Genomic DNA, 27,379 nt, shown 5'->3' with positions numbered 1-27,379 from the left:
GTAAAGGATGATAAGCCTTCACAAAAGAGATATTGATCTGCAGTATATTTGATGAAGGTTTTCTGTAGTGGCCAAGGTTTTTCACATACTTTTACCTAAGTAAAATGTATTTTTGACACTAAATTTCTACTGTTAAAATGAGTTAAATTTAAGTATTATGTCTGTCTTTCAATTACAATTCTTAGCCATTCCCAGAAGTTTGAGAATGTGATCCAATTAATTGGGACAGTTATAATAATTTTTATTGGTTCTAGGTAGAAGACTATAAAATATTACTAAAGTACTTTAATGAAAATAAACATGTAAATGAAAATATTGGCCTTCTGAGAAACAGCTTAAATATGTCTTCATTTTATTTATTCAAATAATTTATTCTAGTCAAGAAGGAAGATTATGTGGAGTAAAAATGATTAGTCAACCTCTATAAACAAACAGCTACTTCCATAAGCAACAAAAAATTTTATACTGATGATAAAAGCCAGAGTTTATATTTCAAAATGAACTTGACTTTTAAAAGATTTGACAGTTGTTGGCCAGCCGGGTGGCTCATGCCTGTAATCCTAGCACTCTGAGAGGCCGAGGCGGGTGGATAGGTTAGGAGTTCGAAACCAGCCTGAGCAAGAGCGAGACCCGTCTCTACTAAAAATAGAAAGAAATTAATTGGCCAACTAAAAATATGTATACAAAAAGTTAGCCGGGCATGGTGGCACATGTCTGTAGTCCCAGCTACTCGGTAGAATTGCTTGAGCCCAGGAGTTTGAGGTTGCTGTGAGCTAAGCTGATGCCATGGCACTCACTCTAGCCTGGGCAACAAAGTGAGACTCTGTCTCAAAAAAAAAAAAAAAAAAGATTTTACAGTTGTTAAGTACATATTTACGCAGTAGCAACAGCTATTTCTCCATTTTTAGGATTTACTCCAAGTAACTCAAGGTATTAGGAATATCTAAATAGTATAATAGAAAGGAATCTAGAAAATTAAATGCATGTGAGAATAAAAGAAATAGGCAAAGCAATAGAAATGGAGAATTAACATTTTATCATATGAAGTGTGGAATATTTATTACCCGGTAAACCCACACTTTTTCCCCCCAAAAGAGTGGAAAATGGTTCTCATTTGAGATGGAGAGGGTATTTGTCTATGGTGGACTCAAACGTACAGTTTTGTAATAAACAATTCTTTGTAAACAACAAACTTAAGAGGGGACATTGTATTGTGTGTGTGTGTATATACACACACATATATATTTTATTTTTTTACATATATATCCTATATATGTGTGTGTGTGTATATATATATATATATATATATATATATATATATGTTTTGTTTTGTTTTAATCTGAAAATGGTGGCCCATGCCACCAGAGTAATACCAGTACTCTGGGAGGCCCAGGTGGGAGGATCCCTTGAGGCCAAAAGTTCAAGACCAGACTGGGCAACACAATGTTTTCATCTCTACAAAAATATTTAAAAATTAGCTAGGTGTGTTGATACATGACTGTAGTCCTAGCTACTTAGGAAGCTAAGGCAGGAGGATCACTTGAGCCCAGTTCAAGAATGCAATAAGGTATGATCTTGCCACTGCACTCTAGCCTGTGTGACAAAGCAAGACCTCATCTCTATAAAAAAAGAAAAAGAAAAAGAAAGAAAGAAAGAAAGAAGAAAGAAAGGAAGGAAGAAAGGAAAAGAAGTCTGAAATTAAAAGCAATAATAAACAGTAAAATTTTCTGACCCAGCCCTTCCTTCAGCAGCACATATACTAAAATTGGAATGAGACAGAGAAGATTAAATTGGTTCCTGGACAAGGATGACACACAAATTTGTGAAGCATTCCATATTTTAAAATAAAATAAGTTTTCCTAACCAAAATATGTTAAGATTTTCTCAACTAGAGGAGCTCACAATTATGTCTCATCAATATAATAATTGTATAAATTGAAAAATATGTAAATTTCAGGAAAATTAAATCATTGCTGCACTGTTAAGGTAAGGGGAAAATAGACTATGATATATCCACACAATGGGACACCATAGATCTAGATAAAAGAATGAGAAATCTGCTTCAATAATGTTAAGTCATGATGCCCAAGATATATTATTAGTTGAAAAAAGATTAAAAGCAATACTAATATGTTTTTTAAAGGGGTAGGAAAGTTGATTTGTACATTAAGAAAATATCTCTAGAAAGATATCCAAGAAATAAGAATATTCAAAGTATTCACAAAGATATATTAAGTGGCTTTGCAAAGGAAGTGGAAGAGAAATTTTAACTACATTCTTTTGTACTTCTAGAATATTAAACTATGAAAATATATTTCCTATTAAAAATCAATAAAATGAAGTGATTGACACTAAAATTTTAAATTATAACTATCAAATTAATCATGAGTATGTAAAGTCAACTATTTGGGCAAAATTAAAATAAATCATTTACTGCATAAATATGACTGAAAAAATAAACTACTGTAGTAAAAAATTAAAATAATTGAAATTCAATGGAAACTAAAGGCAAAATTGAAGGGGTGGTACTAAAACATTTTTATGTAGCCATAAAATGAGACTTTAGAATGACTCCAGAATATATGTCTTATGATTATTTTCCTACATTTTCTAGGTATTCAAAATTAAAGTGCTTATTTATAAATATAATTTTGAAAATACTCAATATCATAGAAAGCAGATGAATTGATTACCCCATCAGTAGAAACCTCATATAAAAGAAAACAGTTACTGAAAGATTTAGTACAAAGAGATTACCACCAACAAAATGGATTTTAAACATAACTGTAATTTTAACAACATGAATTAATACTAGTAAAGAACAACTAAGAAACTGCTACAATAATTATGTATTAAACTATAATTTTAAAAAGCAAAAGAAATTGAAGAAAACGTGTCACGTTTCGTGTCAATCAAACTTATGAGACTTACAGTGTCTGTGGAAGTGGGACCCTGAGGAAGGCTGGGGCTGAAAGCCATGAGGTCGGTCTTGGGCTGACCGTCCCCAGAACACACCCTCTGCTGCTTCTGTTTCGAGTAAGAACCGCTCCCGGCTGCGCTGGAGCACACCAGCCTGGGCTGGCCGGGCCCACATTCGCCCTCGCTGGGCGGCGCCGAGCACCGCAGCGCCGTGTACAGCAGCAGCGTGAGCACCAGCAGGCTGGACACCGCGCAGATGGCGATGATCAGGTACACGTTGACATCCACCAGCGCCGCCTCCGGGCCCACAGCGCCCGCCAACGCCCGCGAAGAGGCTTTCGGAGCCTGACTGCTCTCCACCAGCGACACGAGCACGGTGGCCGTGGCGGTCAGCGCGGGCTCCCCGTGGTCCCTCACCAGCACCAGCAGGCGCTGGCGCGGCGCGTCCGCCTCGTCCAGGGCGCGCGTCGTGCTGATCTCGCCGGTGTACAGCCCCACGCGGAACGGGCTGCGCGCGCTTCCCGCCGCTGGCTCCAGCTCATACGACAGCCACGCGTTGTAGCCAGAGTCCGCGTCCACCGCGCGCACCTTCGCCACCACGTGGCCCGCGCCCACCATCCGCGACACCACCTCGGTCACAGCGCCAAACGTGCTGCCAGCCCGAGGCGCCAGGAGCGCTGGCGCGTTGTCGTTCTCATCCAGCACGAACACCTGCAGCGTCACGTTGCTGCCCAGAGGCGGCACGCCCGCGTCGCGCGCGCTCACCTGGAACCGCAGCAGCTCCAGCTCCTCGTGGTCCAGCGGCTGCAGCGCGTACACCTTGCCGCTCTCCGCGTGCACCGACACGTAGCTCGACAGCGCGCGCTCGCCCACCCGCCGCTCCACCAGCGAGTACGACACCCGCGCGTTCTCCTGCGCGTCCGCGTCCCGCGCCGACACCGTGAAGATGTGGCAGCCCGGCGGGTTGTTCTCCTTCACGAACACCGTGTACTCGGGCTGCGCGAAGGCCGGCGCGTTGTCGTTCACGTCGGCCACCTCCACGGACACGCTGGCGGTGGCCCACAGCGAAGGCGAGCCCCCGTCCCGCGCCGTCACCACCAAATGGTAGTGGGATATGCTCTCGCGGTCCAGGGCGCCGTCTAGCACCAGTGAGTAGTAATTCTTGAAGGTGGACACAAGCTTGAAGGGCACGTGGGCCGTTAGGGAGCAGGTCACCTGCCCGTTGGCACCAGAGTCAAGGTCAGACACGCTGACCAGGGCGATGACGGTGCTTGTTGGAGCATCCTCTTTGACAGGCAGAAAAAGGGAGGTTACGGCCATCTCTGGGATATTGTCATTCACATCCAGAAGTTTCACTATTATTTTGCAGTGCCCAGTTAATGGGAACGCACTTCTATCCACTGCATCAATATTAATTTCATATAAGTTACAGTCTTCGTAATCCAGTTCTCCTTTAACTTTTATTTCACCGCTATTAGAATTGATTGTAAATTTGGATTTTACATCATCAGAAACAAGATTACTAAAGAAATACACTATTTCCTTATTAATGCCCTCATCTGCATCTGAGGCGTTCAGTTTAATAACTAATGTCCCACTCGGTGTATTTTCCAACAGTCTCACATTATAAATGGATTTATCAAATTCCGGGGCGTTATCATTCGCATCCAATACATTGATCAACAACTGAACTGTACCTGTTAGTTCCGGTTTTCCTCCATCAACTGCAATCAGCAATAGACGATGTTCTTCGGTTTCTTCCCTATCTAAGGATTTCTTCAAAACTAGCTCTAAAAATTTCGTCTTTTCTTCATTTGTTTTAACATCCAAGTCAAAATATTCGTTAGGATTTAATTTATATCTTAATTCTGCATTTGCTCCGATATCCAAGTCAGATGCGCCCTCTACAGGGAACCGCGAATCTGGCATTCTTGACTCTAAAATGAATAATTTTTGTTCTTCTCGGGAGAACCTGGGAGGATTGTCATTAATGTCCTTCACCTCCACCTCCACGTGGAACACCTGCAGCGGCCTGTCCACGATCACCTCCAGGTGGATGCTGCACTCCGCGCTCCGCCCGCACAGCTCCTCCCGGTCGATCCGAGAATTCACAAACAAAATGCCATTCTGCAGATTCACCTCCAGAAGGTCCCCGCGGTCCTTGGACGCCACCCGGAACAGGCGCGGCACCAGCTCCGCCAGCTCCAGCCCCAGGTCCTGCGCGATGCGGCCCACGAAGGTGCCGTGCTTGGCCTCCTCGGGGACCGAGTAGCGGAGCTGGCCGCTCCCAGTTCCCCAGGCTGCGAGGAGAAGCCAGAGCAGCAGGCGCCGGGATTGGGGACTTCCTCTCTGGGAATATACCATCGCAATCTCCAATTTTCAGATCTCTATTGCATCACCACACAATATTTTTTGGAAACTTATTTCCCAATTTACTATATATTTTTTTTATTTGCTCACCTTTTTGAGCTTCTTAGCAGAGCCCAAAATGGAAGGTCCTTTTCCTTTCTGTCTAAGGAAAATGTACTCAGTGTTTTCCCGGTGTTGCCGAAGGGGAAACAACCTTGCGGTGTCCAGCGACATCATGTGGATGAAAGAGTAAGTATTTTATTTCGTTTTGCTTTATTTACCTATATTTCTCAAATGTTTCTCAAATATTTCCGAATTTCAGTGACATGATTTCTATGACTCTTTATACCCCTTATATCTAATCAAAATATATCATTAAAGTCTAAATAAAAATGCATCAATATAAGCATATCATTAAAATATTACAAAAACAACACACCTGGCTTCATGAAACCCTAATCTTTACCAGAGTAATTTGTATTGGCTTATTTTTATATGGAAGGATTATATATTTCAAAGCAGATAAAAATAATTTTTAAAAGTTAAAGTTTTGAATTCTTTCCCCACTTAAATATATCTTATTAAATTTCTTGAATTTTTCAATATTTTAATGAAATGTTTGGATATTATTTCCATGTTACTCACAAAACAAATTTTTATTCCAAGTTCAATGTTTAATAATGATATTTTGTTGATATTGTTTTCAACATAACTAAAACTATTTTGATAACATTCTTGCATGAGTTTCTTTTTGGAAGACTAAGTTCTAAATTGATGAAAACGTATTTCTCTAATGTCTCTATAACACCCATCTGCTTTCTGTGTTGACTCAAAACTAATATGGAGATTTCAATTTTCTAGAAGTCAAAAGCATAATAGAACAACTTTGGTAAGCTTTTGACACTATTTTCAAATTAGAAGCATCTAGGTAGCATTTCTTCAAGTTGTTATTACTCATAAAGCAGTTATTACAAATTTTGAAATCAGATATCCTTGTGTAGTAAGTCAAATGTACTTTTCCACAAAATGGTTAAGTTCCAGTAAAAGTAATCATGTTTAAAAGAATATTACTTTAACAGGGCTACTTCTATATTAGTTTCATTACTTTTCAATCCTCCAGCTGTTTACTATATGGTATTATTTGGACTTGACTTAATAAATACAGCAAAACTCAATAAATATGGTCAAAAGAAAATGTCACCAACTTTTTAATTGAAGCAATAGTTAGCATTCTGCTTGTGTATATAGTCCGTAGGATTCCTTAAATTATTACAAAATCCTCCTTGCCTGTAAAGGCAAGAGGGACTGAACGATCAATAATTCTATTACTAGATACTTTTACACTTAAAATATAGCTTGAAAAGAAATAAGAAATTACCAGAAAATGCAAAGTCAGTTGAGATTCACTTGATTTCTAGTGATTTCTAGATTTGTAGTGATTTCTACAAGTATTCAAACTTGTAATGCAAAGAAATATGATATTGTCATATAATTATTTCTGATATAGTCTTTAAAAGCATATTTCCCTTTTCCTTCATGTTTTGTAAGAATCTTATTATCTCTGCTATCATGACTTCCCCTTAATGTTCAGATCATTTAAACATTAATTAGTTTCAAGATTACTTGCCTGATAGTTATTCATAGTAATAATTTTAAAAATAATTTCGTACACAATAGTAAAAAAATCAAGAAATTGATAACAAATGTTTTGAAAATAACATCAACCAATGTTTCCTACTTTCTATTATAAACAGTGAATAATGTGAAAGTACAAAATTATGCCATTAGTTATGGCAGAATGTCATACAAAACACATAAAGATATCCTTTGAAAGAAGTAAATATTAAGTATTTGAAAGCCAAGTTAAAAATGTGGTATTAACAATGTGTGCATTGTAATTTACACAGTGAAATATAACTTTTTTGGGAGACAAGTTCTCACTCTGCTGCCCAGGCTAGAGTGTAGTGGTATGATAATAGCTCACTACAACCTCAAGCTCCTGGGCTGAAGTCACCTTCCTGCCTCAGCCTCCCAAGTAGCTGGGACTTCAGATGTGTGCCACCATACTCAGATAATTTTATATCTTTTAGAGATGGGGGTCTCACTCAGGCTGGTCATGAACTGTATAAATAATTTACATAGCTATGTTACTTGACCCCTAAAAAATTCTGTATGAAAATTAATTTATCCTATGAAAGCAGACCATGTACATATGGTATACATCTTAGCATTGCTTGTATTAATATTAATATAATGGTTCAGAGGAGAAGGCATAACTGCCCTATAAAGGATTGTGCTAAAATGTCCATATTATATATCCTCTTTGAATAGAAAATATGAGAATAATTCTAAAGTACCCCTAAGAGAATAAAAAATTAAATTAATTATTATTTTTTCATGCAACTATAATGCTTTCCTTAGTGTCAAAGGAGCTCACTTAATAGAAAGGGACAACAGAGCTAAATTCAAGGCATATGACTCCAAGCAAATTTTTTATGCCTCTAAGCTACAGACTAATTGATTTTTTTTTTTTTTTGAGACAGAGTCTCGCTTTTGTTGCCCAGGCTAGAGTGAGTGCCGTGGCATCAGCCTAGCTCACAGCAACCTCAAACTCCTGGGCTCAGGCGATCCTCCTGCCTCAGCCTCCCGAGTAGCTGGGACTACAGGCATGTGCCACCATGCCCGGCTAATTTTTTTCTATATATATATTAGTTGGCCAATTAATTTCTTTCTATTTATAGTAGAGATGGGGTCTCGCTCAGGCTCAGGCTGGTTTCGAACTCCTGACCTCGAGCAATCCCCCCCGCCTCGGCCTCCCAGAGTGCTAGGATTACAGGCGTGAGCCACCGCGCCCGGCCCTAATTGATTATTAAACTAAGAGAAATAATGATCTCTTAGGTTACATCCAGTTTTTAAATTGAAGATCAAGTAAGTGGAAACTTGGTGGGAGGAAAGTTTCTTATAACACTAGCCAGAACCCAAGTTAGAAATATATTTTTAAAAAGAAAAATAAAATTCTAAAACTGAAAAATGCCACAATTGAGGTTTAGAATTCAATTGATGATTTTGATAGTGGACTGGAGTAACAAGAGAAAAGAAAGTAAAAGATGGGTCAGAATAAAATATAGCTCATGTAAAAAAGAGAAAAGGTTATTTAAAAATTTAAATGGGATATAAAAGACAAAAGTGATATGGTAAAAGGGTTTAACACACATGTACTTATAGTCACAGAAGAAGAAGAGAGAAAATATTATATGAAATAGAAACAATATTTGAATGCATACTGCTAAGTCTTTTCTTAAACAGATAAAATATATCAACCCATAAATAGAAAAAACTTTAAAAACTGCAAACAAAATAAAAACAAAGTGAACTAAAACTGGGACTGTAATACTAAATTTATTGAAAATAAAAACAAAAAAGCATAAAAAGAGCTAAAGAGAAAAAACGATACACTAACTGAACAATAAGCTTCATGGCCATCTTTTTTTTTTCAGACAGAGTCTCGCTTTGTTGCCCAGGCTAGAGTGAGTGCCCTGGCGTCAGCCTAGCTCACAGCAACCTCAAACTCCTGGGCTCAAGCTATCCTCTTGCCTCAGCCTCCCCAATAGCTGGAACTACAGGCATGCGCCACCCACGCTGCCGACAGCCATCTTATTAAAGAACACAATGAGCTGGGTGCGGTGGCTCACGCCTGTAATCCTAGCACTCTGAGAGGCCGAGGCGGGCAGATTGCTCGAGGCCAGGAGTTCGAAACCAGCCTGAGCAAGAGCGAGACCTGTCTCTACTATAAATAGAAAGAAATTAATTGGCCAACTAATATATATAGAAAAATATTAGCTGGGCATGGTGGCACATGTCTGTAGTCCCAGCTACTTGGGAGGCTGAGGCAGGAGGATTGCTTGAGCCCAGGAGTTTGAGGTTGCTGTGAGCTAGGCTGACGCCATGGCACTCACTCTAGCCTGGGCAACAAAGCGAGAGATTGTCTCAACAAAAAAAAAAGGAAAAAGAAAAAAAAGGATAAATTAGGCCCAAAGAAGAAGAAAGAAAATGATAAAGATTAGAGCAAAAATAAATGAAATGAAGAATATAAAAATAATAAGAAAAATCAACAAAACATAGTTGATTTTTTCAAAAGATCAACAAAATTGACAAACCCCTAGCTAAACTAAGAAAAAAAGAGGCACAAACTCAGAAATGAAAGCAGAGTCATTACAACTGATGCCACGATTATAAGATTATAAGAGATTATTATAAACAATTATATATCAATGAAGATAACCTAGAAGAAATGAATAAATTCCTACCAAGGAAAACATACAACCTACCAAGACCTGTATCATGAAGAAATGGAAAATCTGAATAAACCTGTGACTAGTAAGGAGATTGAATCAGTAATCAAAACCTCCTAACACAAAAAAAGCCCAAGACCAGATGTCTTCACTAGAGAATACTATCAAACACTTAAAGAAGACCCAATGTCTATCTTGCTTAAATTCTTCCAAAAACATTAAAGAAAGGGGAACACTTCAAAACTTATTTTATGAGTACAACAAAAATGGGGTAAAATGAATTTTAATCCCTACTTTGCAACAATCATGAAGAATATATTCCAAATGGATTGTAGATGTAATGTAAACAATTGAACAAACATAACACAGGGAATTATCTACATGACAGAGAATCAAGAAGCAAAAATTGATAAATTGAACTTAATTAAAATCAATAATTTCTATTCATAAAAGACACAGAGGAATCAAAAACAGGCCATGAGGAAGAAAAATATCAAGAAATGGGTTATGTCCAGAAAATAAGACTTTAAGTAATAAGAAAAACACAAGGTGAATGATTAAATTTCCATGGAAAGAAAAGAGAGAAAAGACAACAGAATAGAAAAACAAGCAGATTTGAATAGCTATTGCATAAGATATAAAAAATAGCCAAGAATTATACAGAAAGGTCTTCAACCTCATTTAAACATGAAACGAATTCAAGATGAGAATACAAAACTCACCCAGTACAATGGCTGACATGAAAATAATCTGACAAATGTGGAGATGATGGGGAGCAGCAGAAACTCTGTATACGCTACTAGGAATGTAAACAGGTAAAAACATCTAAGAAAATTGGTTGACATTCTCTACCAAAGGCAAAGATATACACATATTTTGTGATCCACTACCCCAACTCCTAGGAAAATACTTAGCAGAAATCTGTGTACATAGGCATCGAAAGAAATGTATATTTAAGACAGAATTATTTGAACTAGACATTAAGAGATACAACGCAAAATCCTCAACAGGAGAATAAATAATGCACGGTATATTTGTGAAATAGCACTAAAAAGAGATAAGTGAGCTGCAACCACATGTAGCAGTATGTATGACTTTATAAAAAATGACTGATAAATACAAACAACACACAAACAAATGCACAGATAACACATCCTGTGCAATTCCAATTAGATAAATTTCCCCAGACACGCTACAAACAACCACAGTTAATAGAAGTCAAATGTGTGGCTACATTTGGAGCGAAAATAGAGGGAAGTGATTGGGCAGGTGCATGAGAGAGGCTTCAGAGATGAAGATAACAGAGTTGTTCACATTCAGACATTGATTGAGCTATATTATTTCTGTCTGAGCGCATTTGTGTATGTATTATAGGTTGACATAAAAAATCATCTCCTAAAAAGTTGATTATCACAGAAAATAAATGAGGTAAAAATATCAGACACAAAATTTACTAGAAACTGCAGTAATATGCATGAATATGTATTGAATAATGAAACACAAAAAGAAGGCAATATATATTGTTTTGATGTCCTATAATTCCCAAAGAGTTTAGTTAAAATGAATACGTAAAATTTTGACCTAGACAAATTTGATTCTATAAAATAAAATGCTGAGAAAGTTGATAGAGGAAAAACTACAAAAATTCAAATTAAACAGAAAAGATATTATAAACTAACCTTTGCAAGGGATTCCCCAGTTGCCTGCGGTTGATCCTCTTTGTCTCTAGAGTCAGGTAAACTGGGGCTGAAGGCCATGAGGTCGGCCTTGGGCGGACCCTCCCCAGAGCACACCCTCTGCCGCCTCTGCTGCGAGTGTGACCAGCTCCCCACCGCGCTGGAGCACACCAGCCTGGGCTTGCCCGGCCCGCACGCGCCCTCGCTGGGCGGCGCCGAGCACCGCAGCGCCGTGTACAGCAGCAGCGTGAGCACCAGCAGGCTGGACACCGCGCAGATGGCGATGATCAGGTACACGTTGACATCCACCAGCGCCGCCTCCGGGCCCACAGCGCCCGCCAACGCCCGCGAAGAGGCCTTGGGAGACTGGCTGCTCTCCACCAGCGACAGGAGCACGGTGGCCGTGGCGGTCAGCGCGGGCTCCCCGTGGTCCTTCACCAGCACCAGCAGGCGCTGGCGCGGCGCATCAACCTCGTCCAGGGCGCGCGTCGTGCTGATCTCGCCGGTGTACAGCCCCACGCGGAACGGGCTGCGCGCACCGTCAGCCGCCGGTTGCAGCTCGTATGAAAGCCACGCGTTGTAACCAGAATCGGCGTCCACCGCGCGCACCTTCGCCACCACGTGGCCAGCACCCACGGACCGCGACACTAACTCACTCACCGAGCCTCCAGCACTGCCCGCCCGACGTACCAGCAGCGCTGGCGCGTTGTCGTTCTCATCCAGCACGAACACCTGCAGCGTCACGTTGCTGCCCAGAGGCGGCACGCCCGCGTCGCGCGCGCTCACCTGGAACCGCAGCAGCTCCAGCTCCTCGTGGTCCAGCGGCTGCAGCGCGTACACCTTGCCGCTCTCCGCGTGCACCGACACGTAGCTCGACAGCGCGCGCTCGCCCACCCGCCGCTCCACCAGCGAGTACGACACCCGCGCGTTCTCCTGCGCGTCCGCGTCCCGCGCCGACACCGTGAAGATGTGGCAGCCCGGCGGGTTGTTCTCCTTCACGAACACCGTGTACTCGGGCTGCGCGAAGGCCGGCGCGTTGTCGTTCACGTCGGCCACCTCCACGGACACGCTGGCGGTGGCCCACAGCGAAGGCGAGCCCCCGTCCCGCGCCGTCACCACCAGATCATAGGACGACACGCTCTCACGGTCCAGGGGGCTGTCAAGCACCAGCGAATAGTAATTCCTGAAGGTGGACACCAGTTTGAAGGGCACATGAGACGTCAGGGTGCAGGTGACCTGCCCGTTGGCCCCTGAATCCCGGTCGGACACGCTGATCAGTGCAATAACTGTACCCAGCGGAGCATCCTCTCTGATTGGAAGTGATAGGGACTTGAATTCCAAATCTGGGACATTATCGTTGTTGTCTTCTACTTCCACAATAACTCTACAATGGCCAGACAGTGGGAGCTGTCCCTTATCAATGCCTTCTACAATAATTTCATAGGATTTGCTTTCTTCAAAATCAATATATCCTTTTACCATAATTTGTCCAGTAACTGGATCTATGTAGAACTTGGATTTCACGTTCGGTGAAGTATCGCTGGAGAATGAATAAATAATGTCCCCATTCAAGCCTTCGTCTAAATCTGAGGCATTGAGTTTAACTACCAACGTTCCATTAGGGACATTTTCTGGTAATTTCACTTTGTAGAGTTTCCTGTCGAAAACTGGGGCATTGTCATTGGCATCCAGTACCGTGATGAGTAACTGAACGGTGCCAGTCAGTTCGGGTTTGCCCCCATCAGTGACCGTGAGCACTAAAAAAATCTCTGGAGTTTCTTCTCTGTCTAAAGACCTCCTTAGTATAAGCCCAAGACCTTTTACCCTCTCATCGTCGGATGGTTTTTCCAGCGAAAAGTATTCATTTGGGCTCAGTCTGTAAGTGAGCAGGGCGTTCTCCCCGATATCCGCATCCGAGGCGCCCTCTAGTGGAAACCGAGAGTCGGGAGGCCTGGATTCCGCGACTAACAGATTCTTTTGTGTCGCTGGAAACACAGGCGGGTTGTCATTAATGTCCTTCACCTCCACCTCCACGTGGAACACCTGCAGCGGCCTGTCCACGATCACCTCCAGGTGGATGCTGCACTCCGCGCTCCGCCCGCACAGCTCCTCCCGGTCGATCCGAGAATTCACAAACAAAATGCCATTCTGCAGATTCACCTCCAGAAGGTCCATTCCGCTTTTGGACGCCACCCGGAACAGGCGCGGCACCAGCTCCGCCAGCTCCAGCCCCAGGTCCTGCGCGATTCTGCCTACGAAGGTGCCGTGCTTGGCCTCCTCGGGGACCGAGTAGTGGAGCTGGCCGCTCCCCGCCTCCCACGCTGCGAGGAGAAGCCAGAGCAGCAGGCGCCGGGATTCCTGGCCGCTTCCCCAGGAAAATTCCATCTCAAGTGCACAAGGCTCTGTTCTGATTCGATATCGTGTCTCAAAATCACGAGAAATCTGATCGGTCAGTCAAGTGCCGCTGCATCCTCCATTTTTCAGACTCTGGATCGTCTACACAAGCTCTTTCCAGTATGAATAGAAGGAATTTTTTTTTCCACCTTCTTTCTGCTGTCAGATCTATTTTATGGTAAAGAGCGACATCATGTGGCTCCAAACAGTAAGTATCGACTCTGGAAATCTACACTCGACTATAAACTGCTAGGTCTTATTTATTCTTTCAGCTGTTTTGGAGAATAGGATATATTTTGTACTCCTAAGGTACAGATTATACCACTGATTCATTGAGTATAATCCTTAGTTTCACCACAAGGGCAGCTTTTACTCGAGTGGAAATTCTTTTTTCATACAGGTTTTAAGTATTACAGAGATTCAACTGTAGTTAATATACACTTTGTAAAGGGTATACAATTGTAAAGTATTGATTGGAAAAATTCATGAAAGATTCCTTGTGTTTTCAAGAATACCAGAGGTGGTTGTTAATGATGACACCCTCTTCACCCTTGGGTTTTTATTTCTGGTGTTGTAGACTTATGGGGACTGGTCTCTAGAAAACTTCTAATCCCAAGAACAAACCATTGAAAGGGAAATTTACAGGTGTTTTAAAAAGGAATCAAAGACCATTGGCACTGAATTGATAGCATTCCTTGATTCATGTAAGGGCTGAACGTGCAAGGAAGCAGGAAGTTGTAGTAAATTGCTTGTGTGAAAAAGTATTCCAAATAATTTTATTCATTTAAATTCATTCACTCCAAAGAGAAAAGTTGATATTCTCATTTTCACTCTTATGCTTTATAAGTACCTGCTTGTTCTCCAATAGGTAGTATGCCTAAGCTTCTATTTTTTCCTATAGTGCTCATATATTTTAGTCAAACTGGATAATTTCCTGCTTCCAGGAACATTTTTTTACTAAACAAACATACTCACTGCGTTCCATGCCTAAGTAACCCACATCATTTCCAAACTCTTCATAAACCAATCCCCCCGCCGCCATTTTATGACGATGTAATACATCCCTGACCCATGAAGAATTTCATAATCAAACCAATGGAACAGGCATTGTTACCTCCTTTTATAAGCTGTAGCATCCAGGTCAATCTCTGTCTTATAAGCATTTGAGTACGTATGTCCTCTTTTGAAATATAGATTTAAAAGGGAATAGTTGTATCTTAGTAATTTATGGCTCAGGGTTACTCATCTAGTATTTGCTGAATATTTAACCAATTGAGATGGCTTGGTTTTCTTCAATTGCCTAATAAAATGCATTAATTTAAGCTAGCCACATAGCTAGACAGGAAAAAGTGATGGTTCAGAAGCCTCTATAATTTTCTAGAGTTACAAAAAGACTTTCTTTAGACATTGCCCTAATTAAAATAAATGTCAATCTAAAGGAGAAAATGGCCTAAAAAGAAAAAAAAACAGAAAAAAGAAAATATATGTCAAGTTCCATGTTGAAACCCTGGGTTTTAGCTTAATCTTTGTGCCAATTCTTGGTAGTCATGATCTTTGAATCAACCTAGATATTAATGGGCAATGAAGATTTCCCAATAAGTAGAGCAGAATACATTTTCCTACATAAAGAAATTTAATAAATGATGGTAGCCATTCTCAAACTTTCTTTGCCTCTTATCTAATAAACTTCTATCATGCTTGTCTAGACAAAAAGATCAATCTAGTTAGTGAAAATAGCTTTAGGCTCCTTCTCTATGAAGAGCCACATACACACACACACACACACACACACACACACACACACACTGAATGGAAACAGAAATCAAAGTATTTTCACTGTTTGGGGACCCAAACTAGATTTTTATAAAATGATCATAGTTATCCAGCACACTGAAAGAAAGTGAAAAGAATTCTATTTCCATTCATTTTATTTGATAAAACATTTTAATGCATAGATAAGGGATGTAACAGAATATTAATGGATATTTATTTGATACCTATTCAGTATTCACTTGGTAAAGCATCAATACAGCTCTGAGGAGAAAAACCCCAGTTTTCAAAATGTCTTTGGCAAGTGTATTGTTAGACAAGAATTTCAAAAGGAGAGCTGGATTTGAAGACTGAAGTCCCATATCTGGGAAGACAAGAACTTTGGATGACTCTTATTATTTACAAGATGACAATAACAAAATTATTTTTAAAAATTGAATTGAGGTTGGGTATACTGTGGTTAATATTTCATGGACAAGGCAAAAGTAGTGCCAAAAAAATTAGAAGTGCATAAATGTAGGAGTGAAGAAAAGTATTTCTCTATTTTCCCTGTTAGACCCCTGACAATGTCATTGAGTATTACTCAGGTTTCAGCTGGTTACTATTTCTCCACAGTGACAAGGAAACTTGAATGGGAGTCCAACTATTTGCTAGGGGAGATAACCAAATACATGTGGGGAATGACTGGAATGTAGGCTCACTTCAATTTTATTTGGTGCCAGTTATTTGGACTTTTCCACTGACTGTATGGCACACATTAGTACACAGATTGATTTTCAAGAACATCACCAGTAGTAGCACTGATTTATCAAACCAATTTGACTAATGAAACAAGTATTTGCTAGTAGGGATAGTTTTAAAATTAGATATACAGTTTTATTTTCAATATATTGTTCATTCTGAGACTTCTTAAGATTTAAAATATTATTTTTAAAAGAATATTTAAATATACTACAGGAATATTAAATTTTTCCTTCATATTGATAGTTTAGTTATTAGTAATAAAAATAGGGAGAACCTAAAGATAAACAAAGATAAGATTCTAAATATAATTGTTATTCTAGTTTTTCCCCCCAATTGGGAAATTTCGTCCTCCCAACAACAAACAGTATTGCCAAATGAGAGTGCAATGCCTAAAATTAATCACTTTCAAGCAGAGAAGGACTAAGACTTGAAACAAATGAATGAGAGAATAAAATTGGTTCCATAGAAGACAACAAGTATAATAAACTAATATTTGACACTGAAAGTAGAAAAGCATAATAGAAAGGGAGTTGTGAGCATTTAGGGTGCCCTCATAAAATGGGCCAGTGACATTTGTGCTACATCTAGTGGAAAGTCCAAGTGAAAAGTGGCAAAAGATACTGCAGCATTGTGCAGGTATTAGACCACCAAAAGTTGAAGTCAAATTATCTAAATAATGCAATTCCTCCAAGAAAAAAGTTTCATTTTGTACCCAGGCATTTAGCATAAAATAATCCTACTACTGCATTTACTAACAACAATTACGCCAAGTTTGGATCTCACTACTGACTGCTGATTCAGTTCCAAAATTAGTAACAAATATCGTGAAATTTTCACCAGAAAACTAGTAACTAAAAAACTCTAAATATGAAACACATAATGCAGCATATGAAAATATTAACTTGTGTCCACAGGACTGGAAACATTGAGGAATAAAAACAAAGACATTTTGAAAAGGATAAAGAAAAATTACTTACTTTGGCGTGGAGATCAATGTCCACATCCTGTTGCTCCTCTCTGTCTTTGCTAATTGGACAGGGTGAGAGGCTGGGGCTAAAAGCCATGAGGTCGGTCTTGGGCGGACCCTCCCCAGAGCACACCCTCTGCCGCCTCTGCTGCGAGTGTGACCAGCTCCCCACCGCGCTGGAGCACACCAGCCTGGGCTTGCCCGGCCCGCACGCGCCCTCGCTGGGCGGCGCCGAGCACCGCAGCGCCGTGTACAGCAGCAGCGTGAGCACCAGCAGGCTGGACACCGCGCAGATGGCGATGATCAGGTACACGTTGACATCCACCAGCGCCGCCTCCGGGCCCACAGCGCCCGCCAACGCCCGAGAAGAAGCCTTTGGTGCCTGGGCGCCCTCCACCAGCGACACGAGCACGGTGGCCGTGGCGGTCAGCGCGGGCTCCCCGTGGTCCCTCACCAGCACAAGCAGGTGCTGGCGCGGCGCGTCCGCCTCGTCCAGGGCGCGCGTCGTGCTGATCTCGCCGGTGTACAGCCCCACGCGGAACGGGCTGCGCGCGCTTCCCGCCGCTGGCTCCAGCTCATACGACAGCCACGCGTTGTAGCCAGAGTCCGCGTCCACCGCGCGCACCTTCGCCACCACGTGGCCCGCGCCCACCATCCGAGACACCGCCTCGGTCACAGCGCCAAACGTGCTGCCAGCCCGAGGCGCCAGCAGCGCTGGCGCATTGTCATTCTCATCAAGCACGAACACCTGCAGCGTCACGTTGCTGCCCAGAGGCGGCACGCCCGCGTCGCGCGCGCTCACCTGGAACCGCAGCAGCTCCAGCTCCTCGTGGTCCAGCGGCTGCAGCGCGTACACCTTGCCGCTCTCCGCGTGCACCGACACGTAGCTCGACAGCGCGCGCTCGCCCACCCGCCGCTCCACCAGCGAGTACGACACCCGCGCGTTCTCCTGCGCGTCCGCGTCCCGCGCCGACACCGTGAAGATGTGGCAGCCCGGCGGGTTGTTCTCCTTCACGAACACCGTGTACTCGGGCTGCGCGAAGGCCGGCGCGTTGTCGTTCACGTCGGCCACCTCCACGGACACGCTGGCGGTGGCCCACAGCGAAGGCGAGCCCCCGTCCCGCGCCGTCACCACCAGATCATAGACGGAAACAGTCTCCCGGTCCAGGGGGCTGTCAAGCACCAGCGAATAGTAATTCTTGAAGGTGGACACCAGTTTGAAGGGGACATGGGTCGTCAGGTTGCAGGTGACCTGTCCGTTGGCACCTGAATCGCGGTCGGACACGCTGATCAGCGCGATGACTGTGCCCAGTGGAGAGTCTTCTAATACTGGTAATGATAGTGATTTGATAACCAACTCTGGTACATTATCGTTGACGTCCAGAATTTCCACTAGAACTGTGCAATGATCTGCCATTGGTGGATTTCCTTTATCCGTCGCTTCTACCTGGATTTCATATGACTTAGTTTCCTCAAAATCTATGTTGCCCTTTACACTGATGTATCCATTCACAGGATCTAAGTGGAACTTCGACAGAATATATGCTGATGTGTCTGTATTGAAAGAATATACAATGTCCTTATTTACGCCTTCATCCAAATCAGAGGCATTAACGATTACCGCTAGGGTACCATTTGGTACATTTTCGAATAATCTAACTTTGTAGACCGACCTCTCAAACTCTGGGGCGTTGTCGTTTACATCTAAAACGGTGATCTTCACTTGAGTAGTACCCGTGAGCTCTGGTTTCCCACCATCAACTGCTGTTATTAGTAAATGATGCCTAGGAGTGTCCTCTCGATTTAAAAGTTTTTTCAACACAAGTCCAAGGGATTTAATTTCCTCATCATTTCTTTTAACATCCAAGGTGAAGTATTCAGTGGAGTCAAGGTTGTAAGTTAACAATGAATTTGTTCCGATATCTGCATCTGATGCGCCCTCTAGCGAAAACCGGGAGCCAGGCTGTCGAGATTCGGAAATAAACAAATTTTTCACCGCCATTGGAAAAACTGGCGGGTTGTCATTAATGTCCTTCACCTCCACCTCCACGTGGAACACCTGCAGGGGTCTGTCCACGATCACCTCCAGGTGGATGCTGCACTCCGCGCTCCGCCCGCACAGCTCCTCCCGGTCGATCCGAGAATTCACAAACAAAATGCCATTCTGCAGATTCACCTCCAGAAGGTCCCCGCGGCCTTTGGACGCCACCCGGAACAGGCGCGGCACCAGCTCCGCCAGCTCCAGCCCCAGGTCCTGCGCGATGCGGCCCACGAAGGTGCCGTGCTTGTCCTCCTCGGGGACCGAGTAGTGGAGCTGGCCGCTCCCAGTTCTCCAGGCTGCGAGGAGCAGGAGCGAGAGCAGCAGGCGCCGGGCTCCAGGATCTTCTCGCCAGGAAAACAACATTGCAAGCCTTTTCCAAATATTGAGTCGCTCTTACATAGATCCGAAATTAAAAAAACAATTTGAGTTCCTTATTGTTCATTTCTTAAACTCCTCGCCGTTACCATCTTTCAGAGATGATAAAGAAAAGCAACATCTGAATACCTAATGCACGCTCTATTTCTTTTGTGGAGAGAGACCTCGTGGTGGACAGCGACATCATGTGGCTAAATGTGTAAGTATTAAATATGTAAATATATCTTTTCCTTATATGTCATTTGAACTTTTCCAAAATTTCTATTTTCAGTTGTAATTTTCTTCCAAAGTCTTTATATTTGATCAAAACGATTTCTTTAGAACTTCTATACTAATTCATCAATTTCAATGGTGCCGATTCATGGCATACAGTAAAACATTAATTTTGATTACTGTTCTAACAGTGGATATCTATTGGAAATGCTTCACATGTGACAGTCATTTTTCTATTTGTCTTAATGGAATTATCTCATTAAATTTTCCCAACAACTCTCTGAGATAGGTGAAACTACAGTTCACTTTTTACAAACACATAGAGGATAAGCAAGTAATGTAAAAATGATATTAACAAGTGGTGTTTGGATGGGATCTCAATTGGATTCAAGATGCTGTGTGTACTTTAACCACTTGTCATCCCAGGCTGCATTTTATGGAAAAGTTAGAGTCTTTGAGATTTATGACCATCAAGACATTGAGGTAGGCCGGGCGCTGTGGCTCACGCCTGTAATCCTAGCTCTTGGGAGGCCGAGGCGGGCGGATTGCTCGAGGTCAGGAGTTCAAAACCAGCCTGAGCAAGAGCGAGACCCCGTCTCTACTATAAATAGAAAGAAATTAATTGGCCAACTGATATATATATAAAAAAAAAATTAGCCGGGCATGGTGGCGCATGCCTGTAGTCCCAGCTACTCGGGAGGCTGAGGCAGAAGGATCACTCAAGCCCAGGAGATTGAGGTTGCTGTGAGCTAGGCTGACGCCACGGCACTCACTCTAGCCTGGACAACAAAGTGAGACTCTGTCTCAAAAAAAAAAAAAAAAAAAAAGACATTGAGGTATTTGTAAAATGTGTGTAACAAATATATAAATATATTTACTTTTATTTTGTTATAGCAATTGTCAATTTGAAAAATATGTTCACTTATGTTTATTAATTTGTAGAATGTCCATAAATCATTCTTGTGTCCTTTATTCAAGAACTATATCTTTGTCAACTATCTTAACTGTTATTTATATAAAGATGTCAGAAGTCTTTTACAGTGAAGTTCTTTTGTAAATTTGTTTCCTGTTACAGGACAACACTATGTGATTTGTATATTTGTTACATTCATATCACATCAAGTAAGAATATATTAGTTTTTTTTAATTTCCATACCACTTATGCATTTAAATTTATCTGTATATCCTAAAATGGTTACAACACAAAATAATTGTTTTTAATCTCCACTCTAAATTTCTACATTCCAGTTTCTTTAAAAGTTATTACTTGAAAGAACTGTGATCTAATCATCAGTTAAGAGAGGAAAAGTTACTTTGTAATATAAGTAAGTACTCAACATATATAAGACTTGGCAGTAAAATATTCTAAAGATCTCTGTGAATTCAATGAGAGGCATGAGTTCTCTGAGCATGTGGACATTGGGCAGAGAAAATTCATGAGATGTGGTCGAATTTAGAGAGATAAAAGAATGTCCAAATTTTTGCTTATAGCCAGATCATTTTTAAATTAAATCAAACATGTGATTTAAGTATTAGGAAAAAAGATTCATATGAGTTTTTGTTTTTGGTGTACTCATTGAATGGAAGCCAAGATTGCAATTTACTCATGTTTTACTACCCATATTCAGAATAGACTGAATTATCAATTAGTGTTTTAGTGAATAAATGAATATTTTAAATTAATTTTTTCAAGCAAGATTAGGTAAGTTACATTAATGATATTTTAAATATCAAACTTACATGATATCTAACTGATTCTATTATGGTAGTTCATGAAGAAGTAAGTAAACATTTAAGAATTATTTCTGCAAGTCATGGATCTAGGAAATAATTATAGATATTAATATGCTAATCAGTACTTTGATGTATCTTGAAAGGTGGTAGCTAGTTTGAAAATGAGATAAAATTAAAATTTTTAAACATCATGGACTTCATTAATGAGATACCTTTGACAATTTATTGTAATACTACAAATTTCACTACATTTAAGAGTTATACTAATTGCAAAATGGAATGCCACATGAAATTAATAACAGAGTAGACTCCATATTGATTATCAGGAGACAAAGGTAATACTAAAGGAACTATGACTTTAGAATATTGAGCCAATGTGTAGATAAGGTATTAGTGAATAGTTCTATTTTCACCTGGATATCTCCTTAGACAACCTAACCAAGAAAAAATATAAATAAGAATAAGAAAACAATAAGAACTTAGAGAGCAATGGATTGTGACTCCTAGTGATCAGGGCACATTTGGATATCATTTTAAAAGTTTACCATTTACCTACAGTAGTAACGCAGTGGCCAGACTTCCAGTATGACAGATTCCACCTAACCATTCATATGTTCTGCACACAAGTTAAGAAGTCATCAAGTAGCTATGATACTATTGGTAGGATGACCCCACCCAAGAAAGAGCTTCTTCCTCATTTATCTAAAGCCAAAATTTGTTTTTCTGTGTAAAGCCTCAGATGAACTTTTCTGATTTCCAAGAAACATATATTCTCTATATTTTCAAGAGTGTCAACTCTGAGAAGCTAGTAAGTTTCCCATCAGAATAAAATATCCTTAAATGGAATTCCAGATTTCCCCACCAAACTTTTCAATCCCTCTAAAAGTAAAGCTCCAGATGGAATTGGATATTCTGGTTTAATACAAATGGGTGAGGCTAAGATCACTTAGTGGAAGTTATTTCTATGATTCATCACATATAGTTGGAGAAAACAGCAAATAACTAAGAACCAAATATCAGAAGACAGTTTTAGGTAACTATTTCTCCCCAACACATCTTCCTTTGGTTGAAAAAAAAAAAAAACATTCCAAGTGTAGCATTTATTTGTCAAGTTCAGTGTTTTAATTACCTAACACAGAAATTTCAAATGAAAATGTAGTCATATAAGACTTACCTTTTGGTAAAACTCTGAACTTCATTAGGGATATGGATGCTTCCAGGTGAAACTGAGTGAGCTCACAATGATGGACAATATAATCCCAGTCATAGAATTAGGTGGCAGAGAAAGATGGCCAATCTCTGCACAGTGGGAGACTTGCATACATTAGCCTAATAATTCTGATACTGGAAGGATGATTGATCAACCATTAACATAAGGACTGGGTTAGAGTATTCTCCACTTGAATGAAGAAAAAGTCCCACCACCTAGCCAACTCCAATGTGATTTCAAAATGTTAAGATTTCTGAGTTAAAATTGAAACAAACTCTTTTCTCAATAAACCCTGTATTTTGCCTGAAAACTTAAAGACTTTGCCAGTGTGAAATCCTTGTAGCAAATAACAAGTTATTTTACTTATATAAAACATACTTAACATTAGCAATTATTCCTAAGCACTATCTGTCATCTGTTGTAATGACCTGTAATAATACTTTTGAAGGTTATGGCATCAAAAGATATATTCAGGATGCTTTCAAATATAAACTAAAGGAAAAGTAACTTATTAACAGTCACATAAACAGACAAAAAGAAATGCATTCTTGATCCAAAGAGCCATCTAAGAAATGTCCAGAATATAAAATATACTATTACTCCAAACATATTCTGGCAGAATGGATAGATGGTGTAAATTGAAAATACATATTATAAAGTCAAATTCTTAAGATTTTTTCCAATTGTGAATTTTAAAAATTTTAAGAGAGAAAATATTTAATGTTAAACTCTCAAATTTTCCTAAAGTGTTTTTCAATCTTTTAAGGTCCTATTATTATAGAGAGTTAATTATGGAAAAGCCAAAGTGTAAAAATAAGAAAACATTCAAGTAAATTGTTAGAAATGCAGAAATTGATCTCTTAAAAAAATTGATCTCTAATTAATACCCAATATTGCATGACAGGATAATGACGCCAAATAATGGCAGAGCTATGAATCTAAAAAATTAATATAAATCATAAAGAACAAGGAAATAGAACGATTCTAGAATTGGCAAGAAACATTAAAATGCTCACCTTTCCTGAGCCCTCTGATTCTGAGGGCTGTTGTCTTTCTTCTGCGGAGTCTGGACCTTGAGAAAGGCTGGGGCTGAAGGCCATCAGGTCGGCCTTGGGCAGACCCTCTCCAGAGCACACCCTCTGCTGCCTCTGCTGCGAGTGTGACCAGCTCCCCACCGCGCTGGAGCACACCAGCCTGGGCTTGCCCGGCCCGCACGCGCCCTCGCTGGGCGGCGCCGAGCACCGCAGCGCCGTGTACAGCAGCAGCGTGAGCACCAGCAGGCTGGACACCGCGCAGATGGCGATGATCAGGTACACGTTGACATCCACCAGCGCCGCCTCCGGGCCCACAGCGCCCGCCAACACCCGCGAAGAGGCTTTCGGAGCCTGGGCGCCCTCCACCAGCGACACGAGCACGGTGGCCGTGGCGGTCAGCGCGGGCTCCCCGTGGTCCCTCACCAGCACCAGCAGGCGCTGGCGCGGCGCGTCCGCCTCGTCCAGGGCGCGCGTGGTGCTGATCTCGCCGGTGTACAGCCCCACGCGGAACGGGCTGCGCGCGCTTCCCGCCGCTGGCTCCAGCTCATACGACAGCCACGCGTTGTAGCCAGAGTCCGCGTCCACCGCGCGCACCTTCGCCACCACGTGGCCCGCGCCCACCATCCGCGACACCACCTCGGTCACAGCGCCAAACGTGCTGCCAGCCCGAGGCGCCAGCAGCGCTGGCGCGTTGTCGTTCTCATCCAGCACGAACACCTGCAGCGTCACGTTGCTGCCCAGAGGCGGCACGCCCGCGTCGCGCGCGCTCACCTGGAACCGCAGCAGCTCCAGCTCCTCGTGGTCCAGCGGCTGCAGCGCGTACACCTTGCCGCTCTCCGCGTGCACCGACACGTAGCTCGACAGCGCGCGCTCGCCCACCCGCCGCTCCACCAGCGAGTACGACACCCGCGCGTTCTCCTGCGCGTCCGCGTCCCGCGCCGACACCGTGAAGATGTGGCAGCCCGGCGGGTTGTTCTCCTTCACGAACACCGTGTACTCGGGCTGCGCGAAGGCCGGCGCGTTGTCGTTCACGTCGGCCACCTCCACGGACACGCTGGCGGTGGCCCACAGCGAAGGCGAGCCCCCGTCCCGCGCCGTCACCACCAGATCGTAGTCGGATATGCTCTCGCGGTCCAGGGCGCCGTCCAGCACCAGCGAATAGTAATTCTTGAAGGTGGACACAAGCTTGAAAGGCACGTGGGCCGTTAGGGAGCAGGTCACCTGCCCGTTGGCACCAGAGTCGCGGTCCGACACTGTGAGGAGAGCGATGACGGTGCCCAGTGAAGCGTTCTCTGGGATGGGAAGTGAGAGAGACGTTATTGAGACTTCTGGGGTGTTATCATTGACGTCCACAAGTTTTAATGAAATTTTACAATGCCCTGACATTGACGGGGTTCCTTTGTCAGTTGCAATGACCTGAATTTCGTAGAATTTTGCTTCTTCGTAATCTAATTTTCCCTTAGTTCTGATTTCCCCTGATCTGGGATCTATTTTGAACTTGGTCTGTATAGTGGAAGACACATCGCTACTGAGTGAATACACAAGCTCGCTGTTTGATCCTTCATCTGCATCCGAAGCATTTACTTTAACTACTAACGTCCCGTTTGCGGTATTCTCCAACAATTTTACTTTGTAAACTGATTGGGAAAAAGTAGGTTCGTTGTCATTCACATCTAATACCTTAATAAGTATTTGAACGGTGCCTGTGAGCTCAGGTTTGCCCCCATCAGTAGCCACCAGTAACAAATTAACCTCGGCAGTTTCCTCTCTGTCCAGAGATTTCCCCAGGACGAGAGACAAAGACTGGCTTAGTTCATCATTTGTCTGTATATCAAGAAAGAAAAACTCACTGGAGCTGAGCTTGTAGGAGAGAAGAGCGTTGACTCCAATATCTGCATCAGATGCTCCCTCTAGAGGAAACCGAGAGTCAAGCAGCCTCGATTCGTGAAACCGGATGGTCTTTGCGGTCGCTGGAAATACTGGCGGGTTGTCATTAATGTCCTTCACCTCCACCTCCACGTGGAACACCTGCAGCGGCCTGTCCACGATCACCTCCAGGTGGATGCTGCACTCCGCGCTCCGCCCGCACAGCTCCTCCCGGTCGATCCGAGAATTCACAAACAAAATGCCATTCTGCAGATTCACCTCCAGAAGGTCCCCGCGGTCCTTGGACGCCACCCGGAACAGGCGCGGCACCAGCTCCGCCAGCTCCAGCCCCAGGTCCTGCGCGATGCGGCCCACGAAGGTGCCGTGCTTGGCCTCCTCGGGGACCGAGTAGTGGAGCTGGCCGCTCCCCGCCTCCCAGAATGTGATGAGCAGAAGCGAGAGCCGCCGAATCCAGGCCTTTAGGCCCCTTCTCATAGAAGACACCATTACCGATCCTCAGTGAGTTGATCCAATTAGAAGTGCATGTTTTGCAAAAATTTAAACACTCGTCTCTGCTAATGTCCTGCTGCTTCTCTTATTGCTCGGCTTCTCTGTAGTAACAAAGGGGCTCTGGGTATTTTCCTTCCTAGAGAACACTCTATGGTAGACAGCGACATCATGTGGCTAAAACGTAAGGTCTAGTGTTTTATCTTGTAGATTTAAAACTATAGGCTGTTGTCTGGTCTAAGTTTACTCATAGCTTTCGTCTTGGAAAAATACCTATTTTAAGCCCTAAACTATATTATCTTTTTTACCATTTTCATTGTGGTAAAAATACATAACATAAAAATTATGACAGTAGCCATGTTTAAGTGTACATTTCAGCAATGTTAAATATTAAATATATTCACATTGTAAATTTTCCATCATACAAAACTAAAACTCTATACCCATTAGACAGCAACTCCCCTTTTCACCCTCACAACAGCCCCTGGTAACCCCTGTTTCTATGAATTTGACTACTGTAGATATTTTATATGAGTGGAATCATATAGTATTTGTCTTTTTTGTGACTGGCTTATTTCACATAGCATAATGTCCTCAAGGTTCATCTATGTCGTAGTATGTAACAGGATCTCCTTCCTTTTTAAGATTGAATAATAGCACATTGTATGTATATACTACATTTTGTTTATCCATTCAACTGTCCATGGATATTTGGGTTGCTTCCACCTCTTGACTATTGTGAAAAATGCTGCCATAAACATGGATGCCCAAATATTTCTTTGAGACCCTGTTTTCAATTCTTTTGGACATATTACAATGTTTCATAATTTCTTCAAATGAAGCACACAGGAATCAAAGGGTTTTCAGTCAACTGAAAATATAATTTTTTGTGATTTAATTTTGATATTTTAATTGTTTATAGAGGTTTAAAAATCAATAATTTATTCATGTCTCATTTGGATAGTATATAATTAATTTAGGAATATTTCCTTTTCTATTACATTTAGTATTTTTATGCAGGAACAATACAATTATCTCTTTTTTAGTGTTAATTACTTGAGAATATCTTCTTTTATTAATTCTTGGTCACTTTACATGCAAAAATATGAAAATTTTTGTAGACAAAATGTAGACAAAATAAAATGAATCAAGGGATGGAACAGCATAACAAAATGCATAAGAAAAGGTCATTTTTAGTTACTCTATATCACAAATTTTGTTTTCTGCTTCCTAGAGCAAAGAGAAAATCAAAATTAATTGCAAAATTTATGATATCTATAAGAGAAAA

The 27,379-nt window shown here is 41.9% G+C and overlaps 3 protein-coding genes and 1 non-coding gene across 5 annotated transcripts in view; 1 reads left to right on the top strand and 3 right to left on the bottom strand.

Moving 5' to 3' along the window:
* Positions 1 to 26,533, bottom strand: part of LOC105862593 (protocadherin alpha-C2) — a 156,078-nt gene extending 129,545 nt beyond the window's left edge. Inside the window, exons 1-2 of one of the 2 annotated variants that reach the window (XM_075996137.1) lie at positions 25,135 to 26,533; positions 16,398 to 18,558 (exon numbers count right to left, since the gene is read on the bottom strand). In XM_075996137.1, the coding sequence (XP_075852252.1) occupies positions 16,996 to 18,558; positions 25,135 to 26,091 (2,520 nt within the window). In that variant the 5' untranslated portion in view covers positions 26,092 to 26,533 and the 3' untranslated portion in view covers positions 16,398 to 16,995. Of the gene's footprint in view, positions 1 to 16,397; positions 18,559 to 23,700 lie in introns of those variants that run through there. The other variant, XM_075996136.1, reaches the window with a different exon arrangement.
* Positions 1,438 to 6,013, bottom strand: LOC142863083 (protocadherin alpha-5). The gene has a single exon (XM_075996131.1). It carries the CDS (start codon positions 5,281 to 5,283, stop codon positions 2,866 to 2,868), a length of 2,418 nt encoding a protein of 805 aa, XP_075852246.1. The 5' UTR covers positions 5,284 to 6,013; the 3' UTR covers positions 1,438 to 2,865.
* On the top strand, positions 1,736 to 1,842 carry LOC142863418 (U6 spliceosomal RNA). The gene has a single exon (XR_012914186.1). It is a non-coding gene; the product is annotated as a U6 spliceosomal RNA (small nuclear RNA).
* LOC142863088 (protocadherin alpha-4) lies at positions 9,966 to 16,267 on the bottom strand. The gene has a single exon (XM_075996141.1). The coding sequence runs from the start codon at positions 13,619 to 13,621 to the stop codon at positions 11,228 to 11,230; it is 2,394 nt and encodes a 797-aa protein (XP_075852256.1). The 5' UTR covers positions 13,622 to 16,267; the 3' UTR covers positions 9,966 to 11,227.
* Positions 26,534 to 27,379: the final 846 nt, after the last annotated feature.

This window comes from Microcebus murinus, chromosome 21 (assembly GCF_040939455.1).
Source record: "Microcebus murinus isolate Inina chromosome 21, M.murinus_Inina_mat1.0, whole genome shotgun sequence".
In the NCBI taxonomy this organism is placed as follows: Eukaryota; Metazoa; Chordata; class Mammalia; order Primates; family Cheirogaleidae; genus Microcebus; species Microcebus murinus.
This window is presented reverse-complemented; position numbering and strand designations above follow the sequence as displayed.